This window comes from Vespula pensylvanica, chromosome 1, assembly GCF_014466175.1.
Source record: "Vespula pensylvanica isolate Volc-1 chromosome 1, ASM1446617v1, whole genome shotgun sequence".
NCBI classification, from domain to species: domain Eukaryota; kingdom Metazoa; phylum Arthropoda; class Insecta; order Hymenoptera; family Vespidae; genus Vespula; species Vespula pensylvanica.
This window is the reverse complement of record NC_057685.1, coordinates 3,492,778-3,516,256: the sequence shown is the minus strand read 5'-3', so window position 1 is coordinate 3,516,256 and position 23,479 is coordinate 3,492,778. Positions and strand designations below refer to the sequence as shown.

The following is a 23,479-nucleotide window of genomic DNA, read 5'->3' as shown; positions in this document are numbered from 1 at the left end:
TAAAGATTAAAAATGCATTATATAAAATTGATTTGTGTTTCAGATTTTGTTCTATTCATGATAGCAAAATAATAATGCGTTTAATTATTGAGGACTTGGATGAAGAATTGGAATTATAAAAAATATTTCTACTATTCATTTGATATATTGTAAAAAACTGTTTACTAATTTACACAGAGTTTATTTCTGTTTCAGAAAATATCGTGTTTCGAAAATTGGCAAGATTCGACTTTACTCATTCTGATCTGTCTTCTCGTTATTGTTTTTATGTGTGAATGAGTGTGAATGTGTAAAAAAATTATTTTCCATATGATTAATTGAAAATTATTTATTGTTTTCAGAAAATAATAACGTTATAAATTTCTTATGTTCACAGATAACTACTGGTTCATCATATAAAATTCGCATATTACTTTAATAGCTTCTTATTTGATTACAAAATTGATGTTTTATATTTGATTGATTTATTATATAATTCTTATTTAATTATGAAATATTTTTGATGTTTTATGTTCACAGGTGACTGACTATTGGTTTATTATATAAAATTCGCATATTATTTTGATTGCTTTTCATTTAATTACGAAATGTTTTTGATGTTTTATGTTCACAGGTGACTGACTATTGGTTTATTATATAAAATTCGCATATTATAATGATTGCATCTTGTTTAATTGTAACATGGTTTAGATGTTTTATGTTCACAGATACACAGATGAACTGTTTACACCTTCTGAAGAAATTATATATATTTATAATGAAGTATTAGATAATAAAATAATATGTGTAATGCAAAAAGAGAAGTATAAAATAGCCAATCTTTAATTTTACAAAAGATTAAATTATTTCTCTTGCATTTTGGATAATAGGGCGATATCTTTATAATATTATTTACTTTTATTATCAAATAATATTTAATAATATATATAATCTTTATATAATCTACATAGATCACGTGTATATTAATCATTATGTTCCACTTTTCATTTCACCATAATCGTTTTGTTTCAGCATCCACCATTAGTCGCGTTAGGGAATAGAGTTTCATTGAAGTGCTCTCTTCCCTTTTCCGGGTAGGTAGGTCGACATAAAATGAATTCATAAATTTTCATCTAATCTCGATTGATTAGAAAAAAATTTTTGATTCGTTTCGCGATTGATTTTGTTTCTTTTTCCAAATTATAATAATTGTTATTAGATATATAATAATAATGATTTTATATAATTAGTTCTAATTGGTTCTAAAATAATTTATATTAATAGTAGAGTCTTAGCCCGTGGGTCTCCATATGCAGCAACCTCCATGTGGTGAGACCTGGAAATCGATATTAGTTGCGATATATAATAAATATAAATAACGCAAGTACTATCGAGCTAATGGCTGCATTTAAATTCAATAAAAATTTACTATGTTTCATAATGATTTTTTCTATCTTTCCATGATGTCCATTTCTTTAATGGACTTATAAATAGATTGTTTTTTTATTTAATGTATTCATTATTATATCTGTTTTGAAATTATATATATATGTGCAATATAATATCTTTTTTTATTAATATAATAATTTATATTTTTTATTGAAGATCACGTCTAAGGCTTCAGGTGATTAAAAGAACTCAGATTAAGAATACAGTTTGCTGAAGTCTAATTAGAGACTAATACATAAGAGAGGACGAAATAACAGGCAGGTAACTAAATTACACAACTAATTGCACAAATAACTAAATTGCAAGTGTTGATTCGTACTTTATCTCGTTATATAATTATTAGTGCGTAGGATTACGCATGATGAGTAAAATAAACTATACATTCCTACTCGTCCTGTAAGAACTGCGATATGTACTCGTTGATATAACTCGCTTATCAATAAATTTAATAAGAAATCCATATATGTTGATATTACACGCGGCCAACAATCCCAATATCAAAATTTTTAAGTATTGTTATTTTAAATTAAAATTATTTTAAGTTTGTCGCACTGTACGATCATTGGAATTTTTAGTCTAATTCAATCTTTCTCTTAAGATAAACTAATTGTAAGCTTAGGACAAAATAATATTCCTAAACATTATGAATAATGAGACTTCATTTTATTGTTCATTGTTTACTTTGATTGAAAATGATTAAAATAAATATTGTACAAGGACAACATATTTATTAAAAATATGTAACTTTCCTTGTTTAAATAATTTTATTAAACATCAAATCTTTCAAAACAAAGTGATTGACCTTCTTCTTCATATTCTTCTCTTGTTACAAGAAGACCAGAGAATATTGGATCTTTTGATAATGCTTTTCCACCATGCCATGCATAAGTGATTGGACTGTAAATAAAAAATATTTTTCTTGGAAAATTTATTAAAATTTTTTAGTATAACATAAAAATAATAAGAGAATATGCTGAATACTTACTTCTCTGGTGAAAAAACATTTATCATATAATCGAATGGTGCAAGACTCCTAACTTCTTTAAACACTCTGTCTCGAAAACCTGGAAACTTTGCATTTCCACCTGTAAGTACTATGTTAGATAAAAGATGTGGCCATGTTTCTTCTTCACAAGCTTTCAAACAATCTATAATAGCTTCTGGTATACCCATTTGTCGAATACCAACATCAGATGGATGAAAAAGAATTTCAGGTATTGCAAATCGTTCATTGCTCAAACGAACTGCTTGTTGTTCATTAGAAACCTCTGGATTTTTAAGAAAGCCTCGCCGCAATGTTGTATAATCTGGCAAAACATAATCTTTAACAATGTCATTATTTTCTAACTTTTTCTTAGCAGATTCCATGTCTTTATAAAAATCTTGTGATACAAAGCAAGAATCTTCTTTTGCTTGATTTATTACGTATGTTTCATCCATAACATGTAATTGACGATAAGATATTATCTCTTTCAGATGATTTGTAAGAAGTTTTCCACCCACATCTATTCTTCGTATACCTTCCTTAATTTTAATACCATTTACATATGGAACAATATGTGTAAAGCTGTATCCAGTATCAACTATTATACAACATTTAGTTCCAGGTCTTTCACTTCTATAATTGTAACATGAAAGACTACTTGTATTTATCCTAAGAAGACTATGGCATTCATATTCTTCAAAAAAGATTTCAGTCATGGCCTCTTGAATACTTGCAAAATTAAATGGTGGTTCAGTTACTACCACAGAAAGCTGACTTAAATTAACAGGACAACATTCTTTTGAAAATATATAATCCCAGACAGTTTTTTGAATATCCCAATTTACAAGATATCCTTTCTGAAATGGTAAAATATAAAATAATCCAGAAGCATCTCTGCATTCTTCTATTTGATTTCCTATGAAAGGTCTTCGACGTTCACTTTTTGCTTTCATTATACAATTAGGAACTATCCTGCAAATATCATGTGATTAAATATTATTAATTATGAATATAACAAGCATTGTTGTTTATTTCATAAATAAAAAGTTACTTTGGATTTTCTGTAGAGAGTCCAACTTTGGTTGTGTATGCTCCATTATCAAGGATGAATGCAGAATTAGTCATTTTGGTGCCAATTATATCAAATTACATAATATTTTCTCGTTTTCATTAATATTTGATCATCAATCATTAATATTTATCGTTGATTATATTCAAAATAACAAATAAACAAACTGCAATTGTCTGGTACTTGGCATAAAATAACCACATTATCAGTCCCGCTTTTTCAAAGGCGGGAAAATCAAAAAACTATACATTTATTATTAATATATATTTATATATTTCTTATTTATATGTATGATGTTTAATATAATATTTTAGTTTTTATTTGAGACACATTAAGAATATGTAATAAATTTATGTTTGCATTGCTCTCTTTTTTATTTTCTAATTAAATATTTTTTGTGACTTCCATAACTTCGTTGTGTAACCTCAAAGAACAATTCATTGAAAATAACAGACACAAGTAATTGACCGATTAAGAAATAATTCAGACAACATTAGAATATATTTAATTTATTACTGTTTTCTTATTTTTGCATAAATCTTTAAAGTATTTCATTTTCTCTCGAAAATGTATATCGTTTATCGGAATATCGATTATTTAACAATAAGAATTAAGTACACGTTATTATGAAATAGGTGTTACTTAAAATTTAAAGAATTTAACATATATCGAGACTGGTATTTTAAAGAGAGATCGAATATTTACAGAATGTATTAACTATACGATTTTTTTCATTATAGCTACGTTTCCAAAATACTTACTTGATATGTAAACATTACATCTATCTGTCATCATATACATTTATATTTCATAGTGTCATTTTACTTCATTAAATTATCATATATTAAAAATTGGACTTTGTATTATCAGACATTCTATTTCTGTAGTTACAAAGAAAAGATATTATTAACATTGAGAGATTAGTTAATCTCTGGTTAAAAAAAAAAAAAGAAACAAAATATCTAAAAATGCAACAAAATAGTGAATGGACTGATTTATTGGAAGAAAGAAGAAAGGATTCTGATTTTTTATGGGTTTCTAGACCCATGAAAATACAGATGCCTCATATGTTACCACCAGAATTAAAATTATCTCGAAATCAAATTATAAATACAGTATTAAATAGTCCACGTGTAAAAGAAGTGATCAGTTATTTAGCAAAAAGTCAAAATGTATATACATATGTTATTGAACGAAGAGCTCATGCTATTTTGCAAGAAATGGCAAGTAAGGGTCATTTACCTACAGTTCGTTGGCTAGGTATATTCTATTTCTTTTTAACATGGACATGTTAGAAAATAACATTGGACATGTAATTATAATAATTGATTAAATTATTTCAAATTAAAAATATTTTTTTATCTAGGTTTTTTCATTACCAAAGCTTTGAAGAGAATCTTCCGCAATATTTATATAAACGAAGGAATGATATTTGATTTAAAAAAGCAAATGTCTAGTTATCAAGTGCAATATATATATGTACCTTCACATAGAAGTTATCTGGATTTTATTTTATTATCATATATTCTCTTTAGTTACGATATGTCATTGCCAAATATAGCAAGTGGAATGGATTTTTATCAAATGAGATTTATTGGAGAATTATTGCGTAAAACTGGAGCATTTTATATGAGACGTAGTTTTTCTAATGATTTATTATATAAAGAAATTTTTAAGGCATATGTTAATTGTCTTGTAAATCATAGTGATAGAGCAATTGAATTTTTCATCGAAGGTACTCGTAGTAGAAGTCAAAAAAGTATTGAACCCAAATATGGTAAATATTTGTTTCATTCTATAGTGAAAATATATTGTTACTGATACATTATTATATATTTACATATATTAATATTTTAGGTTTCTTATCTATCATTTTGGATGCTTATCTTCAAGGCACTGTACCTGAGATTCAGTTTCTTCCAATTAGTATCAGTTATGATCGCCCATTAGAAGAGAAATTGTTTGTCTATGAACTGCTAGGAGTGCCAAAGCCAAAAGAAACAACAACTGCTCTATTGCGATCTATGTCTATGTTGAAAAATCTTGTTTCTTATGGATCAGTGTTTTTCAATATTGGCGAACCTATTTCTGCCTCACAATATGTATCATCAAAGGATCGTAAAACCAAGATTATAAATCCTGATTATAAATTACCATCAACTATTACAGAGAACTTAGCATATAACATAATATATACTCATCAAAAAAATACAGTGCTTACAACTTTTAATATAATTGCTTTGTTGTTTAATGAAAGAATACAAACATATCCTCTAAATCCATACACTCTTGAAACATTAGCAGAAGATTACAAATGGTATAAAAAATGGCTCTCATCATTAGGGGCTATAATCCATCCTTCAATTGAGAAGTAAATTTCATTATTTTATTTTTTCTGCTGTTTTCTTATAAATGAAATTGTATATTTTTTGTAATTTAATAATTTCTTTGTTACAGTATGACTACAGATGAATTATATAAGGAAATATTAGTGTCATTAGAAACACATTCAGAGTTGCTTACATTAGATGAATCAAAAATGTTGAACTTAAAAAATACGTATGTAGAAATGAAATCAGAAAAATATATGAATATAAAGGGACATAATTTAAATAAACGTACTATGGAAGTAGCAGTACCAGCTATTAATTTAACTATTTATGTAAACCCTACTTTATTTTTTCTTGCTAAATTAGGGATTATTACTGCAACAGTTGGATTAGACAGTGTTCATATTGGTAACTTTTAATTGCAATATTGCTAAATCGACAAGTAACAAATAGAAATTTAATTTATCATTTTTCATATTTTCAGATAAAGCCTTTGAACGATATGTTCTACTAAGGAAATTGATAAGTACAGAGTTTGCATTATTTCTAAACGCAAGTTCCTCTGTAATTAATTTAGAATGGAAAAAATCAATTGATATTTTGGTGAAGGAAGGCTGTTTATATATTCAAAATGATTTAATCACAGGACGAAAAACTGCATTATTTTCTCTTCTACATAATCTTATGTTACCATTTATTGATGCAGTGTGTTTTACCTGCACTACTTTATTAAATGTAAGAATACAAAACATATCTTATATTGAATACAATACTATTTTAATTTATAATTGTTTTTCTTATTATAGTGGAATGAATTAATATTGGGTACTATAACAATCCAAAAAGTATTGAAGGAATGTCAGAAGCAAGTAGAAATTGCATTATTTGAGGAAAAAAATTCTCGTCCTCATCCATATTGTCTATCACTTGATCTTTTTAAATCTACATTGTCTAATCTTTTACAACAAGGTATTTTTATAACATCTGATAAAGAAGGTATTTATTTTGTAGATAAAGTACAAATGGAATATCTTATTTTAAAATTACATCAGCTCCCATTATTACATCCTGTGGGATTTTATAGTGATATTTCTTTATCAACATTAAATACTTCAGTACATATACAAGCAAAATTATAAAAATATATGTACTATATATTCACAAAATTTATACTGGTTTTGGACATATCTACATATTCATTTTTCAATTCTCTTATAATCAATTATGTACAATTGTGTAGTAGATGCATTAGAGTATAACTTATTATTAATACTTTAGTAATATATTAAACATTTATACATATAAATACAGCTTAAAAATGACTTATTTATATATTAGAATGAATATAAATTGTATCATTCCATGTTTGTATTTCTTATAAGACTAACATTAAATATTAGAAATGAAATTATCCACACTGTGAAGAATTCTTGCTGTTTCTTCATTAAATTCTTCCACTGATCTCTTTTTTTTACCAATAAGTACAGTGGGAACAGTACTTTGAGTTCCATTATTTCGAAAAAGAAGCTAGAAATTTATGAGAATTACCTTTATTTTTTTTTATACATTTGAAATATGCCTTATAATTTCTATAAAAATTAACTTACCATAACTAATCTAACCAAATAGACAGCAAATGTAAGAAATGAAATAGCCATTAATGCACCCTCTACAGAAGGAAAACCTAATCCATGATCTTCATAATCATCATACCCATGATCATAATGATCACTGGTACCCCTTTTTATGCGAATTGGATTTATAAATCTTATGAGTCTAGATTCTATGCAAAATTAAATGTGATATAAATAAAAAAATGTTTCTATACATATACACTTGATATTTAATTAACTTAAAATTTAAGACATTAGTGTTAATAAAATGAATAATCTATTTATAATTCACCTATTTCAAGCGATAATATCTTTTCAAATGATCTCAAAAATTGGAGTTTGCCTTTTATACTTGATGATTGAGATTTTAAATTTTTATGAACATTTTTTAATATTTCAGTTGGTAAATACATTAGAAATGTATTTTTATCTTCTTTCAAAGTTTCATTAAAATTTTTATTAGACATTGGTAATTGTTGTTTGAGTGTAACTTCTTTAGTATCATACATTTTTGTATCTGATATATGTTCTTCTAATTTTATTGGATCAGATTCAATTAATAATTTATCCTACAATATATTTCAAATATTAACTTTAATTTATTTAAATAATGTGATATAAATAAAATCATCTTAAAATATATTTGTTAAAGAGAAAATATAATCAGTATTTTATAAATTTATATATTATAATCAGTATTATAAATATCTCATGTAATTATGTTTCTTAAAAAAGGTAGAATTTTAATTATACTTCTTACCATTTCATAACTATTATTTTTTATGTCAGAATTATTCTCGACAATATGTTCAGCGGATGCATTCATAAAATATTTCTCTGTCCCAGTATTTAATTCTGTTACTGATAATTGAGTTATATTTACATTTGAATCGGATGTTAATGGAATTTTTATTTCCGATTGTTCTTCATAAATCGTACTGTCGTTTTTCTTATGAAAAAAACTGTTATCATCGTCATTTCGCATAAATTTGTATTCATAATCACGTTTAAAAAAAGGAATTCTATGAAAATTAAGATAATATCAGAAATAAATTAGAATAATCATACATATTTTTTCTATTATAATATATATATAAATTAATAATGTACATCATACACACACACACACACACACACACACACACACACACACACAATGTACATTATAAAGTAATATAACACATACCTGTAAACTTTCTTTTCATCTGAAAACTCAGGAATTTCGACCCATCCAGCTTTAACAATTTTTCCAAAATATAACATTTTAAAAATTATAATATGATATATGAGCATCTTAATTTTATTTTCTGCGTTATTTAACTCGGTACAATTAATTTTATTTTTTAAATTTTGTTATAAAAACCTTATTACGAATACAAAAATCACACGTATTTGAGCTCGTTTTTTATGTTCTGTTATATCTGACGATTTAAATCTAACTAACGACAAGTAAGTGTAACGTAGGATACGCACGAAATAACTAATCGCTTAAGCTATTATTTCCAGCAGGAGTTCTGTTAGAAATAAGAAGGAAACGGATGTTACATTTCAATATCTCTAAAAAAGTATATCGTATTATTTATATCTAAACTGAATCACTATAGTAACATTGATGATTATAAAAATCATAATAATAAAATGATATACCAAATATTAAAAGAAATTGCTTTAATAAGCGCTTTCTTTGATTATTTTCTACAAAACATTTGGTTTATTTATACTTTCCTTTCATCTTTAATATCTAGTTAACTTTTGTTTGCGAGTAATATTAAAATATTTATAACTACAAGAGGAATTTTACAAAATGTTAAAATTACAAAAATAAAAGTAATTTAGTAAAATATTACTAGTAACACAATTCTATGGTATCACAAGGAATCCATTTGGAACTTTCTAAAGCATCCCATAAATTATAATCTTGTTCAATTATCTCCCTATTTAATTTATCAATATCTAAAGGAATAGAATGTTCTGAAAATAATAGAATCAATAATTAAAAATAATATATATGTTCTCTATAAAAAAAATATATACAAATTATTTCTTAATAACACATACCAATTAGTTCTAATTCATCTTCTTCTGGTTTCTGATCAGAAACATAACTATTATAGGCATCTGATGTTGGCTCACTTTCATAATAACCTTGCTGCCAAGCACTGTAACTATTCCAATAGGAAGAAGTATCATAATAGTTATATGCTTCAGAATTCATATTTGATGGTGCATATTCTGAAGATGATTGAGGTGGTGTTGATCTATAAAAGAGAACAGTCATATATACATTCCTTTATATAATTATGTTTTTAATTAAATTTTTGTTATAGTTTATCCTAACATTTTATTCCAAGGTCTTGGCACAGCATTACAGATCTTTAGAGACTTTGTTCCCAATCCCCTATATCCATTCATTGTCACCAAACTATTCTTCTGCTCTTCTTCGTTTGCGAATCTTACAAAACCATAACCTTTACTAAATCCTGAACTATCTAATATTACTTTAGCTGTTCTGATAGAATTATATTTTGCAGCAAATGCTCTATATAAAGAATAATCATCTACATCTGTGGATAAATCTCCTACCCAAATACTGAACTCTCTGTCAGCAGCAGGTTTACCAGTAGTGCTGGCATGATTTAATCGAAACCTCACAGTCTGTAATTTAAGACAAATTTTTCTAATTAATTGAAAAAAATCCAAAAAAATTATCTTGTCATTATATGATAGTGAACTTAATAATTTTTATATTATATTATGCAAAATTCTTTTAAATACAAACGGGATTTGACCCAGGAATCGCTTTGCCATTAAGCTTATGCATAGCATCTAATGCCATTTCATCCGTTGGAAAGTGCACAAAACAATAACCAGCAGGTTCACCCGTATAACGATTTCTCATAACTTTTACGGTTTGAGGCTGTTCTCCCATTTTATGAAAAGCATTCATAATAAAACTTTCGGTCATGTATGGCTCAAGCTATGAAAGAAAATATATTTAAATATATTTAAACAAATTGAATACAGAAAACTTATAAAGTTATTTAAATATAAATATTTTAACATAGTATATAAAACATATTTGAAATAAAAAGGTTTAATACAAAATTTTATATATACAAAATACTTACGCCACCCATCCATAGTTGACACAATACCATTGGTCCTGACGACATAATCCTATTTGTAATAAACAAAAAGTAAATAGTTTTATACGATTGATGAATGTCAATATATTGTAAATTATTTTTTTAATTTATGTTTGTACACATAACCTAATTATTTTTCACCGCTGTTAGAATAAGTTAAATAAACATACATAAGAACTCTTTACAAAAAAAATATATTTAATAAAAATATCTTGCTTTTGACTTTATCGATCTTTATACTGATATTTATTACAATTTATAATACTGTTTACTAAATATTTTTTATTTCCTTCAGTATGCTTTGAAGATAAAAAATTCGAAACTAGTCATAAAGGAAAGGCAATATTATCAAATAAAAATCACTAGAAAAACGATGGGAGGTCACATTGAGAGAGTGTTTAGATTAACAAAATATTTAAATGTGATCGAATAACATCGCGTCTTGTTAAAGATTGATGTAGATTTTTTTTCATTTTTTAAATCTTCAGACATTTACATACGTAATTTTTTTAATATATATATATATATATATATATATACATATATATATGTATATGTAAATAAATATTTCTCAAAAAATATAAAAAATCTAATCAGAAAAGGATTTGTTAGCTTAGTTTTTATACTATGTCGATAACTGATGCGAGTTCAAATATTTTCGATATAATAACTTGATTTTGTGTGTTCAGAAAAGTCAATGATTAGATATGTAGTATATGTGATACTGATTAAAGAGTCAAGTTAATATTCTAATGATGCATCGGGAGTCGAAGGTGATTCAAGAGCAACTTCTTCGTAATCTCGTTCGAGTGCTGCAAGATCTTCTCGAGCTTCTGTAAATTCTCCTTCTTCCATACCTTCTCCTACGTACCAATGAACGAAAGCTCGTTTGTTATACATTAGATCGAATTTATGATTTAATTTAGCCCAGGCTTCTTCAATAGCTGTGGTATTAGATAACATGGATACTGCACGTTGAACCTATGTTATTTTTTATGCACTTTAAATTTAATCTTTTTTTAAATTAATTATAAAGAATAATAAGACGGAGGGGAAGTTATGATAAGAAAAATAAAAAAACAAGTCGATGTAATCGTTCGTTTAATTTGTTCAATACCTTAGCCAAATCTCCACCAGGTACTACGGTTGGTGGTTGATAATTAATACCAACTTTAAAACCAGTTGGACACCAATCGACAAAACGTATGCAACTTTTCCCTTTCATTGCAGCAATCGCAGCATTAACATCTTTTGGCACGACATCGCCGCGGTATAAGAGACAGCATGCCATGTATTTTCCTTCACGTGGGTCACATTTCACCATTTGATTGGTAGCTTCGAAACATTCAGATGTAATTTCAGCAACGGTCATTCCTTCATGAAAAGCCTTATCAGCAGATACAACGGGTGCATATGTCGCAAGAGGAAAATGTATTCTCGGATAGGGTACTAAATTCGTTTGAAATTCGGTCAGATCTACGTTCAAAGCTCCATCGAATCTTAAGGATGCTGTTATGGAAGATACGACTTGACTTATGAGTCTATTCAAATTGGCATAAGATGGTCTCTCTATTCCTAATTTGCGTCGACAAATATCATAAATAGCTTCGTTGTCGACCATAAATGCACAATCCGAATGACTAATCGTAGTATGTGTTGTTAAGATCGCATTATAGGGTTCTACAACAGCAGTAGAAACCTAAAATCCAAAAATTACCAATATTACATAAAAATGCATAACACGTTGGTATCGAACAATAATAGTGAACATACTTGAGGTGCCGGATAAACAGCGAATTCTAATTTACTTTTTTTCCCATAATCGTCCGAAAGTTTTTGCATGAGTAAAGAGGTAAAACCGGATCCTGTACCTCCTCCGAAAGAATGAAATACAAAGAAACCTTGTAATCCTGTGCATTGATCCGTCAGTCTCCTAACTCGATCCATTACGGATTCGATAACTTCTCTACCAATGGAATAATGACCTCGAGCATAATTATTTGCTGCATCTTCCTTTCCAGTGATAAGTTGCTCTGGATGATACAAATGTTTGTAACGACCAATGCGGACTTCGTCTAAAATAAATAAATAAATAAATAAAAAAAAAAAAAAGAAAAAAGAATCCAGTCAAAATTATAATCCTGATTTTTATCATAACAATCATATTTGCAACAGATATTTTTGAAAGATCTAACCAACGACGGTTGGTTCAAGGTCAACCATTACAGCTCTTGGAACCATTTTACCAGAACTTGTCTCATTGAAAAAAGTATTAAAACAATCATTCGTTCCGGTTACTTTATCGGAAGGCATTGTACCGTCTGGTTGAATACCATGTTCAAGACAATATAATTCCCAACATGCATTTCCCATCTGCACTCCCGCTTGACCAACGTGCATTGATATACATTCGCGCTAAAAAAGAAAAAAAATTCAATTATATATAAATATTTTCTTTAACTTTAACAGCTTATTATTATAAATTCTATTATTTATTATTATATTTATTAAAAAAAAAATGAGAAAAATTGGAATTTGCATTATAAATTTTTTATATTTATGTAACTTGCATTCTATAATATAAGATGAATTAGAAGAAGAATAAAAAGTATGTACATAGTTAATACATGGCAAATCTATTTTGTATATATATTTATATATAAACGTACCATTTTTATAATTTTTAGTATCCTGTTTATGGTGTAGAAAAGTAAAAAAATGTAATGATTTTGATGCAATTGTAAACTAAGCGATTTTGTATAAATTAAAACGCGAAATTTTGAATCGGCCGCAAACTGCTTTGAAAAAAAATTACTGATTGATTTCAGTTGCCTAGGTGACCATTGCATAAAAAAGAAATCAAAGATATATGTACGTTGTTTTATTTGTACATTCTTAAGTTTGTTTTTCGAACAAGAGATTAAGATTTATTTAAATATTAATAACATGATAATAAATGAAATCAACGAATAATAAACGAGATATTGATTATACTTTGATAGACATTTGGATTATATCTATTATTTACAAAAGAATGACCAATCAGAGTACTTTGATATCGTAGTATTTGAACTGAAACACAGTAGAAGCATCTTTTTTTTTTTTTTTAAGAGTTATCTTTTTTTTACGATATAATATCGTTACTTATCATTGAGCAGTTTGAGACGTAATGATATTCGTTAAAAATTTTTTTAAGTTGTTCTAAAGTAATAACGAAGGTGTGTATATAAAGTTGAAATTGCTTGTTATTTAAAAATAATAAAAAGCAATTATGTTGCCACCAACTTATGTTGAAGGCTTCCATGATTTGGAAGCAGTTAAAATAATGGAATATAAAAAGTTGGGAAAGACAGATCTATTAGTTAGTAAATTGTCTTTTGGTGGTGGGCCACTTGGTTGTCATTATGGGTATAATAATAATAAATTATAACATTTTGTGAAATTGTTTCTCTTCGCTTAATTAATGCTACATTTATTGGCAGTAATTATGACGAAAATGAAGCAATTGAAACTATACGACAAGCTATAAAGGAAGGTGTAAATTATATTGATACAGCACCATGGTATGGACAAGGGAAATCAGAAAAAGTAATCGGGAAGGTAGAAATATATTTCTAAAAAGATATTTATTCTTTTTGTAACTACTTCTAATATTCACTATTTGGATAACAGGCATTAAAAGGAATTCCACGTCAAGCTTATTATATTGCAACAAAAGTTGGAAGATATGAATTAGATGTTAAAAATATGTTCGAATTTTCAAAAGAAAAAACAAGACATAGTTTTAAAAACAGTTTGGATAATTTAGGATTAGATTATATTGATGTTATTCAGGTAGACATATATTTAATTATTGTAATTAGTAAAAGTTATATAATATTTAAAAATAAAACTTTTCAATATCATACAGGTTCATGATATAGAATTTGCTCCATCGCTCGACATAATAATTACACAAACTTTACCAGAACTATCAAAGCAAGTTGCAGAAGGAAAAGCTAGATATATTGGTATTACTGGCTATCCACTTTCTGTTCTAAAAGAATGCATAGAGCAAAGCAATATTAATATTGCATGTGTGTTAACTTATTCCAGATTTACTTTATTAGATGATACTTTAATGGAGTTTATATCATTTTTTAAGGTTTAAAGTTTTACTCAAAAAATTTAATTTTTACAGTGACATAATGATATTAACAGAAAATTTTCAATATTATAGAAATGTAATATCGGTGTAATTAATGCAGCTTCACTTGCTATGGGTCTTTTAACAAATAATGGTCCTCCAGATTGGCATCCTGCTAGCAATGAAATAAAAAAAATTTGTAGAGATGTTGCACAATATTGTAAGGTTATTATTACCAATTTTGATGAGATTTAAGCAACAATTATAAATTTATGAATAAAAAAATACTATTGATATCTCTTTAATTAGGATAATGATGTGGAAATAAGCAAATTAGCTGTATGGTATGCTATGCAATGTGAAGATACAACTACAAACTTAGTTGGTATTCAAAATATACAACAATTAAGAATGAATTTTAATGTATTAAGAAACGGCATTACAAAAAAGGAACAAGAAATATTAAAAATAATTGAAGATAAGTAAGTGATAATTACTTTTATTACTAAATACTTTTAACTACTAAATACACTATGATAAATGATCTTTTTCAAAAGAAAAGAAGCAACAATTAACTTTCTGTTGATAAATTATTTCAGATATTTCAGTCAGATTAAATGTAAACATTGGGAAGGCAAAGAAATCGAAACATACTGGCAGGCTATGAAGATGTAAAAAATATTTTTATTTGTTTATAATATATATATATATATCATATAAAATAATATAATATATATATTTTACAAAAAGTTATAAAATACAAAAAATAAATTAAAAATACTATTTATATATTTAAGAATATGATTAGCAAAGTTTAATTGTTTCAATGAGCCTGTGTATAAAATGGATCTGTAGCAAGCAACTCAGCATCATTATCATTATATTTTAATCGATATGTTAATTCAACAAATATTAGTATTACTGATGTTCCATAAAGAGATCTTTTATGATACAAATAGATTTCAAAATCTTTTTTATTAAATAGTTCTCTAGCAACCTTTCTATGATCTGAAATCATCACATTAATACGTCTATATCCTTGTTGACTGCCAAATTCCAGAGCTAGATTGACAAGATTAGTTCCTATGCCTTTCCTTCTATAGTTTTTGTGAACAGTTAATCTTTTTATCCAACCAGAATTTTGTAACCTAGTGCTTTTACACAATGCAATAGTACCTACAATTTTTTTAACATGTCTAAATACATTAATATTAGATTCCTTAAATTTTTCCTCTGTCATGAATATATATTTCTGATCTCGTTGACGACGATTTATTAAATAATCTTCATATGCTTCTGCTATCCAAAAATAGGAAGAATTATCTGACGTGTAAATCCTATTTACAAACATATATATTTTCATTTTTAAATCATAATTTTAATTAAATAAAAATTAACAAGAACACACAAACAAAATAAAACAAAACAAAACAAAAAAAAGAATTGAAAATGTAATACCGTGGAATCTCAGATACTTCTTTTTCAATCTTTTTAGCAGTAACCCAAAAGTTTATATATGTTACAATGTATATTAGAAATCCTTTCGTAAGTAAACTTATAATACAGGAAAGAATAGGAAATCCTAATAACAGAAACAGAATTGAAACTACAGAAATTGCTACATTTAAAGTAACATCTTTAATTATAATTCTAAAGAATGTTCTGTTTATATTTTCCATTATGCCATTTTTAAGTAATGTTTTGCAAAATGATTCGTCTCCTCGTTTATAAGGACGAAGAACTATAAAATTAGTCATATTGAGAAATTATATAAAATATTTCGAATCAATCAAAAACACACATCTATATTTATGATAAAATTTCTTAACTTTTTAAAAACTTAAATCCTACGTCTATAATATATAAAATCATAAGTAACTATCGAAATTTCTAATTAGCGTAATATATATATATATATATATATATATATATATATATATATATATATATATATATATATATACCGAGGTCACGCTTCAGGGTGACCTCACGTAGTAAGATATTGTTTATGTTTATAACGTTTATATCTAAAATGAAAATATTTTTAATTTGTAATTTTTAAGCAGTAAGAAATAGTATTATTCAGAGTGAAGATGGTATCTGGAAATAGTTTTAGCGAAATTTTTTATGTAAAAATGATTTAATAACGTTTTATTATATTTATATGAATATTATGATTAAGTACATTTAAAACCATTTAAAAATGTTATAAGATCTACCAAAAAAGAAGGTAACCATCAAGATTTTTCAAATTTTTCATCCTCCTCAGGTTGCGTATCTAACATATTAGATGTTTCTTCAGAGGGCGTTCTTGGACAGATCTGTTTCAGAAGAACATAAATGTCTTCCGGTGATATTTCCATCGCCAAAAGTTCTATTGCGATCCTAATATACGATGATAACATGAATATAGTTTCATATAAATTTATATATTGCCAAATGTGATTTGGATAAATATTTAAAAAGAAGTCTACTTTATAGGTTATATGAAATTATTAAGAAATGTATTTTAGAAATGTTACCGAAAAACACCAGGAGTCGTAGTAATTCCAGCTAAATCAGCGAGTGCAACTAATTCCGTTTGATGTGCCTGTGGGAACGTCATAATATTGACTAAATGTTGTAGCGATACAGAACCGTAAAAATTTATTTCTGTTTACATACAATGCACACGATACTTTAATATTTATCTGTCGTCCATGTCGAGAACAGTAACGCAACTAGGTTTGAATTAAATTGCAATGCAATACTCGATAGATCAATCGAAATTTAGTATTCTCTATGTTATCGACAGAACTAAAGAAAATTTTAATTTATAATACTAATTTTTAAGTAGATCGATACTTTGATGTCAGATATGATGATAATGCGGTTAAGATAGTAAATAATAATCAATGCTATTAGTAATTATCGATGATGCATGTGTATTATGAAATATGATAATTTCCTTTAGTAATTTAAACATTATCTATAGTTTCTAATGTATCAAAATTGTTTTAGTATTTTTTTTTTTTAATTATTTATATAATCTTAAGTATATAATTTTTTAACCAAACGGTTATAAACTTAACCCCTGTTCATTGTTCTTCTCATGTATAGTGATATTAAGCTATTTTGATTCATTTTGCTTAAAATGATTATATGGAATAAATGCTGGAGATAAAATACTATTCTATTGATAAATTATTTCAAATATTAATGATCTAAGTCAGGTCAAATATAAACATTGGGAAGACAAAGAAATTGAAACACACTGGTAACATACAAAGACATAAAATAGAGAATTATGATTTTTTTATAATGTTTCTGTTATATATTTTACAAAAAGTTATAAAATATAAAAAATAAATTTAAAAATATTGTTTATATATTTGATTTAAATATTTAAATGCGATTGACAATTTAGTTTGGAATAGATTGTACATTAAGTGGATTCGTAAGAAGTAATTCATTATCACGATAATACTTTATTCGATATGTTAATTCATGAAATTCTATTGTAATTAATGATGTAAATAATGATTTATTATGTAACAGATATAATTCGAAACCTTTCTTAATAAACAATTTTATAGCACCTACTCTATATTCTGAAATAATCACATTAGTACGTTTATATCCGTGTTCATTGCTAAATTGTAAAGCTAGATTCACGAGATGAATTCCTATGTTTTTCCTTCTATAGTCTTTATGAACAGAAAATCTTTTTATCCAAGCACTATCTTGTAACTTATTGTTTTTACACAATGCAATAGTACCTACTATTTTTTTAAAATGTCTAGATACATCAATATCAGATTCCTTGAATTCTTCTTCTGTCATGAATGTACACCGTTCATCTCGTTGACGACGATTCAATAAATAAAATTCATATGCTTCTGCTACCCAAAAATGGGAAGTATTATCTGACATGTAAATCCTGTTTATAAAAATATATATTTTCATGTTAAAATCATAACCTTAATGAAATAAGAATTAACACAAATAAAACAGAACAAAAAGAAATTGAGAATGTAATACCTTGGAATTGCAGATACTTCTTTTTGAATCTGTCTAGCTTTATAGAAAAACGTTGCATATAAAAAAATGTATATTGCAAATGCTGGGATACACATAACCATAAGACAGTAAAGAATAGGAATTCCTATCAATATGAGTATAGTTGTACAAATTAAAACTGCTATTATCAAAGCAATTTTTTCAGATAAAAACCCAATGAATGTTGCATTTAGCGAAGCCATTACACCAGTTTTAAGTAATTCTTTGCAAAATGGTTCATCTTCTTGTCTATAAGCTCGAATAAGAATAAAATTATACATATTGAGAAATTATATAAATTATTTCGAATCAACCAAGAATACAAATCTAAAATTACGATAAAATTTCTTGATTTTTAAAAAATTTAAATTCTACGTTTATAGTATATAAAATTGTAATTATTGAAATATCTAATTGAAGTCACATATATACACTCTGAGATCATACATCGGAGTATACATTACTAACATATTGTTTATATATTTACACCGTTTATATTTAAAACGAAAATATTTTCAATTGGTAATTTTTAAACGATTAGAAATAATATTATACGGAGAGATAATATCCGGAAATGAATTTTAATAAATTTCTTATGTAAAAATGATTTAACGTTTTATTATATTCATATTAATACTATAATTAAGTACACTTCAAGTCGTTTAAACACGTTATAAAATCTATCAAAAAAGAAAATTTTTCTGAATTTTCATCTTCCATCGGTTGCGTATACGAAATATTAAATGTTGTCTCTTCAGAGGGCGTTCTTGGAAAAATCTGTTTCAGAACATAAATATCTTCCGGTAATATTTCATCGCTAAAAGTTGTACTGCTATTTATTGCCAATATACAATGAAATGAATGAATATGAATATGGTTTCATATAAATTTATATTTTGTGGGATATGATCTTGTTAAATATAGAAAAAAGTATATAGGTTATACGAAATTATTACGAAATATATCTTAAAAATGTTACTGAAAAACCCTATTAATTACAGTAATTTCAGATAAATCTGCGAATGCAATCAATTTCGTTTAATGTACATTATGATATTAATTAAATGTTGTAGGAATAAATTATTATAAAAATTTATATCTCTTTACATACAATGCTATTTGTGTCGTTCGTGTTGAGAACAGTAGTATAATTAATTACGCAGTACTGAATAGATTGATTGAAATTTGACATTTTCTACTTTATCAACGGAAGTAAAGTTACTTCATAAATTGCGCTACGTGCAACACTGTGACGTCAAGCAAGATGAATATATAGCTTAAGGAACAAGCAATAATCATGAAGAAGAGCACATTTCCCACAATTACTATTTCTACTAAATTTGTAAAACTTTTACGTCTTTATGTTTGAATGAGTTACCATACACATATACGCACACAATTATTTATATTGCTATTTATCTAAATAATATAAAATCATTATCTTCCAATTACTAGAAGGTATAATTTATTAAATAGGGTATATACATATATTAAATAAAGTTTATTTTTTTATTTGTAGTTCATTAATTTCTTGGTAGTTAATATGATGGTCATTTTTTGAGCTATATAAACAAAGCAATTTACATAAATACATATATGTACAAGTGGCCACCGAAGATCGATACCAAGATATTATTGGCACACTGATTTAGATGTTTCATGGATATTTACCAAGAACTCATTTCATCCGTTTTTAGATGATTTAATCATTTAGAACTAAATTGGCAGTATATCTTCTACATTGAACATAAAATATTTCAGACTGATTTTTTCATTTTAAAGATAGTTTCAGAAGATAGTCCTTAATCTTTTACGTGCGTTTATCGTAGCAACATTGATGATATTAATCAAAAAAAGCATGTATCACTAGATTAGTGATTAACTTTTCACGATATAATGTTGCTTCACGTAATAATGTAATTCTGTAAAAAGATTCCATTTCTAAAAATCATTTTTAGATTGCAAAAGAAATCAGTCTATCGAAAATGCATAATTAGAAACTCAATGTATAATATATATAAATACATTGGACATGTATCACCTTTCATTCCTGAATGAAGATGCTTGTGCATTGTTCGACTATCCAACATATAAAATGTTAATGACGAGACTTACTACAAGAGCATGGATGTTGGATTTTCCATGAAGTTTTTAAAGGCTGAAAGCCACTGTGCACCTACCGCACCATCCACCGTACGATGATCACAACTAGCTGTTACAGACATATATTGAGCAGTTGTGAATCTGTAATCATAAAACAAAATTTGAATTAATTTAATATTTAATTTAAATTAATTGAAAATATTTATATAAAAATGAAAACATACCCTTTTTCATTTTTTGCAGGTATTAATCTAACTTCCGATGCACCTACTGCAAGAATAATGGATTGAGGTGGATTTATAATGGCAGAAAAATTTTTAATCCCGAACATTCCCAAATTCGAAACAGTTATCGTGCCTCCTTGAAATTCATGTGGCTGCAGTTTTCCATCCCTTGCTTTGGCTGCTAATGCTTTCACATCTTTACTAATTTCGACAATACCTTTTACATCAGCACTAAATACTATAGGAGTAATCAAACCAGACTCTGTGCTTACTGCTACACTTACATCTACATTATTATATCTATAAAACAAAATTAAAAAAACATTATTAAAATATCGATTTTAAAAAGGGAAGAGAAGAAAACAATAAAATTAGAAATCTTACTGTCTTATAACATCACCCATCCAAGCACTATTACCATCGGGTACTTTTTTACAAGCCATTGCCATTCCTTTTATAATAATATCATTTACGCTTACTTTTATTTTCTCTTTTTCTAACATTTTATTAAACTGCTCTCGCATTGCTAACGCAGCATCCATTTTTATATCTATTGAAAGGTAATAATGAGGAATACTTCTTTTGCTTTCAAGTAAACGTTTCGCTATAACTGCCCGTATATTCGACACAGGGACATCAATGCCCTCTGCAACATCAACCTCTTTTGCTGCTACTTTTTCTGTTGGTTTTGCAGCAACTGGAGCACCTTCAAGATCTTTAGATGTTATGGAACTGTATAAGCCTGTACCTTTCAGGCCCTATAAAAAAATATTGTTTTTTTTCTACTCCATCTTTATATCTAGCAGAAAATATTCAAGATATTTAATGTAAAAAAGTATTTAACAATGTAAGATTACCTCTAAACTAAGTCCTTTTTCAGCAGCAATTCTTTTAGCTAATGGACTGGCATATACCCTTTCTCCTGGTGTGATTTTTGTAGGTGGAAGTGCAACTGCAGGTGCTGGTGCAGCAGGTGTTGGTGCAGCTGGTGCTGGTGCAGCAGGCGCAGCTGGTGCTGACGGTGTAATAGGTGGTGCTACTGTATCATCCTTAAAGTCTTTAAAAGCATTAACACTTTCTTCATTTGAAACAATGATGCAAACAAGTTTGCCTATGGGAACATTTTTTGATCCAGCAGGTACAAGTATTTTTGCTAAATAACCTTCTTCTGGTGTTTCAAATCCCATTGTTGCTTTATCTGTTTCAATTTCTGCTAATAAATCACCTTCATTTAATTTATCTCCTATTAAAAATAAAATGAAATAATAGTATTATAAGTTAAAAAATTATGTATTATAAATTTAATTTATTAAGTAGTTTTTTCAATATACATACCTTCTTTTTTTTGCCAACTTACAATAGTACCTGTTTCCATAGTAGGAGAAAGTGCAGGTAATTGTACTTTAATATGGTCAGGAAAGTCTGCATAAAACCGTAATTGTTGTTGCCATGGTATCACCGTAAAACGTAAACTATCGTGGACCTGAATCCTGAATACCAAGCAAGAAAGCAGTGATATACTCTAAAAAATGTTAAGAATCATGTGATGATATAATGTGATATCGAATGTTTTAACTAACATATCAATATATCTGTTAATTAACGATAAATAAAATTCAAAATAAATAATATTCTATAACAGGCAATACAGTTTCAATAAAAACAAACATATACACATATCAAGGAAAGGAATGCAAAAATATTAACTTACAATAAAAACTTATATATAGTATATTCAGTATCATAAATTAAAATCATGTAGATCTTTATATATAGATTTGAATACATAATTAAGTAGTAGAAATAAAATACTAATAACATATAACTTTAATGATTAAATGAAAATCGAATGAATAATGAGAGCAAAATGTTAATGAAATAATAATTAACAGAAGAATCGGCAATACGTATACCTTTGTAAATATTTTCTGTGAAGACATCTAATGATCACGGTTCTAACGATGTTAGGGCCCATACTACTTCGAAGTATCGTGCGTGCCAAATCATTACGTAGCCTCGCTGTGGTACGTATCATATCTTGATCGCTTTAATAATATCTATGTACACTACCGAAGTGAGATAGTTAAAGTTTATAAAAAAAGATTTTTCAAATAGTATAGTTACCTAAAAATCGTCTACAAGCACTTCAGAAACTAGGAGATATGATAAAGCAGGACCAAATGACGGAAACGCTCGTGCCGAATTAGAGGTCGTTCGCAAGGTCACGTGATTTCAACCATGAAATTTGTTCACATTCAATACGGGTAGTGTCGATAACTCTGACACTTTACCTTATAAAGCTTCACAGCGCCGTCTTTGTTAAATTAAAAAACATTCATTTATAAGATTTAAAAAATGTAATAATGAAAAATATTAAAGAAGAAATTTGCAAGTTTATGTAAACTTATACTTACAAG

General features: G+C 26.9%; 10 protein-coding genes across 15 annotated transcripts; 2 read left to right on the top strand and 8 right to left on the bottom strand.

Moving 5' to 3' along the window:
• Window positions 1–2,069: 2,069 nt before the first annotated feature.
• On the bottom strand, window positions 2,070–4,020 carry LOC122635923 (actin-related protein 6). Its single transcript, XM_043826643.1, has 3 exons — window positions 3,465–4,020; window positions 2,414–3,385; window positions 2,070–2,325 (listed from the first exon to the last, which is right to left on the bottom strand). Exons 1-3 carry the CDS (start codon window positions 3,536–3,538, stop codon window positions 2,196–2,198), a joined length of 1,176 nt encoding a protein of 391 aa, XP_043682578.1. The 5' UTR covers window positions 3,539–4,020; the 3' UTR covers window positions 2,070–2,195.
• Window positions 4,021–4,200: 180 nt separating this feature from the next.
• Window positions 4,201–7,639, top strand: LOC122635872 (dihydroxyacetone phosphate acyltransferase). Of its 2 annotated transcripts, none has more exons than XM_043826569.1 (6): window positions 4,201–4,709; window positions 4,849–5,259; window positions 5,340–5,853; window positions 5,940–6,220; window positions 6,297–6,547; window positions 6,619–7,639. In XM_043826569.1, exons 1-6 carry the CDS (start codon window positions 4,451–4,453, stop codon window positions 6,949–6,951), a joined length of 2,049 nt encoding a protein of 682 aa, XP_043682504.1. In that variant the 5' UTR covers window positions 4,201–4,450; the 3' UTR covers window positions 6,952–7,639. The 2 variants fall into 2 exon arrangements, with proteins under 2 accessions (XP_043682504.1, XP_043682496.1); XM_043826561.1 differs by having other exon boundaries at window positions 4,202–4,742.
• On the bottom strand, window positions 6,788–8,740 carry LOC122635934. The gene is made up of 5 exons (XM_043826666.1): window positions 8,612–8,740; window positions 8,186–8,447; window positions 7,718–7,994; window positions 7,420–7,595; window positions 6,788–7,339 (listed from the first exon to the last, which is right to left on the bottom strand). Exons 1-5 carry the CDS (start codon window positions 8,716–8,718, stop codon window positions 7,202–7,204), a joined length of 960 nt encoding a protein of 319 aa, XP_043682601.1. The 5' UTR covers window positions 8,719–8,740; the 3' UTR covers window positions 6,788–7,201.
• A 498-nt stretch (window positions 8,741–9,238) lies between these two features.
• Window positions 9,239–10,881, bottom strand: LOC122635939 (tRNA selenocysteine 1-associated protein 1). The gene is made up of 5 exons (XM_043826679.1): window positions 10,554–10,881; window positions 10,205–10,402; window positions 9,764–10,080; window positions 9,484–9,683; window positions 9,239–9,396 (listed from the first exon to the last, which is right to left on the bottom strand). The coding sequence occupies exons 1-5, from the start codon at window positions 10,596–10,598 to the stop codon at window positions 9,272–9,274; spliced, it is 885 nt and encodes a 294-aa protein (XP_043682614.1). The 5' UTR covers window positions 10,599–10,881; the 3' UTR covers window positions 9,239–9,271.
• A 228-nt stretch (window positions 10,882–11,109) lies between these two features.
• Window positions 11,110–13,390, bottom strand: LOC122635905 (tubulin alpha chain-like). The gene is made up of 5 exons (XM_043826620.1): window positions 13,241–13,390; window positions 12,767–12,986; window positions 12,345–12,646; window positions 11,689–12,270; window positions 11,110–11,552 (listed from the first exon to the last, which is right to left on the bottom strand). The coding sequence occupies exons 1-5, from the start codon at window positions 13,241–13,243 to the stop codon at window positions 11,313–11,315; spliced, it is 1,347 nt and encodes a 448-aa protein (XP_043682555.1). The 5' UTR covers window positions 13,244–13,390; the 3' UTR covers window positions 11,110–11,312.
• A 383-nt stretch (window positions 13,391–13,773) lies between these two features.
• On the top strand, window positions 13,774–15,556 carry LOC122635929 (L-galactose dehydrogenase-like). Its single transcript, XM_043826652.1, has 7 exons — window positions 13,774–13,979; window positions 14,054–14,171; window positions 14,244–14,405; window positions 14,482–14,715; window positions 14,791–14,922; window positions 15,007–15,179; window positions 15,297–15,556. The coding sequence occupies exons 1-7, from the start codon at window positions 13,843–13,845 to the stop codon at window positions 15,370–15,372; spliced, it is 1,032 nt and encodes a 343-aa protein (XP_043682587.1). The 5' UTR covers window positions 13,774–13,842; the 3' UTR covers window positions 15,373–15,556.
• Window positions 15,521–16,668, bottom strand: LOC122635958 (N-acetyltransferase family 8 member 3-like). The gene is made up of 2 exons (XM_043826693.1): window positions 16,156–16,668; window positions 15,521–16,034 (listed from the first exon to the last, which is right to left on the bottom strand). Exons 1-2 carry the CDS (start codon window positions 16,452–16,454, stop codon window positions 15,521–15,523), a joined length of 813 nt encoding a protein of 270 aa, XP_043682628.1. The 5' UTR covers window positions 16,455–16,668.
• A 150-nt stretch (window positions 16,669–16,818) lies between these two features.
• Window positions 16,819–17,499, bottom strand: LOC122635979. Its single transcript, XM_043826741.1, has 2 exons — window positions 17,220–17,499; window positions 16,819–17,082 (listed from the first exon to the last, which is right to left on the bottom strand). Exons 1-2 carry the CDS (start codon window positions 17,300–17,302, stop codon window positions 16,935–16,937), a joined length of 231 nt encoding a protein of 76 aa, XP_043682676.1. The 5' UTR covers window positions 17,303–17,499; the 3' UTR covers window positions 16,819–16,934.
• A 287-nt stretch (window positions 17,500–17,786) lies between these two features.
• LOC122635948 (probable N-acetyltransferase camello) lies at window positions 17,787–20,074 on the bottom strand. Its single transcript, XM_043826691.1, has 3 exons — window positions 19,847–20,074; window positions 18,718–19,512; window positions 17,787–18,616 (listed from the first exon to the last, which is right to left on the bottom strand). Exons 2-3 carry the CDS (start codon window positions 19,014–19,016, stop codon window positions 18,100–18,102), a joined length of 816 nt encoding a protein of 271 aa, XP_043682626.1. The 5' UTR covers window positions 19,017–19,512; window positions 19,847–20,074; the 3' UTR covers window positions 17,787–18,099.
• A 147-nt stretch (window positions 20,075–20,221) lies between these two features.
• Window positions 20,222–23,374, bottom strand: LOC122635884 (dihydrolipoyllysine-residue acetyltransferase component of pyruvate dehydrogenase complex, mitochondrial). 5 transcript variants are annotated; one of them, XR_006328790.1, is made up of 8 exons: window positions 23,187–23,374; window positions 22,976–23,128; window positions 22,398–22,552; window positions 21,920–22,305; window positions 21,447–21,820; window positions 21,063–21,362; window positions 20,777–20,979; window positions 20,222–20,657 (listed from the first exon to the last, which is right to left on the bottom strand). XR_006328790.1 is itself a non-coding variant. In XM_043826589.1 (8 exons), coding segments are annotated over exons 2-8 (1,467 nt in total). In that variant the 5' UTR covers window positions 23,098–23,128; window positions 23,187–23,373; the 3' UTR covers window positions 20,222–20,656. The 5 variants fall into 5 exon arrangements, 4 of the variants coding, with proteins under 4 accessions (XP_043682524.1, XP_043682515.1, XP_043682541.1 ...); XM_043826589.1 differs by having other exon boundaries at window positions 20,851–20,979; window positions 23,187–23,373; XM_043826580.1 differs by having other exon boundaries at window positions 20,222–20,979.
• Between the last annotated feature and the right edge of the window lie 105 nt (window positions 23,375–23,479).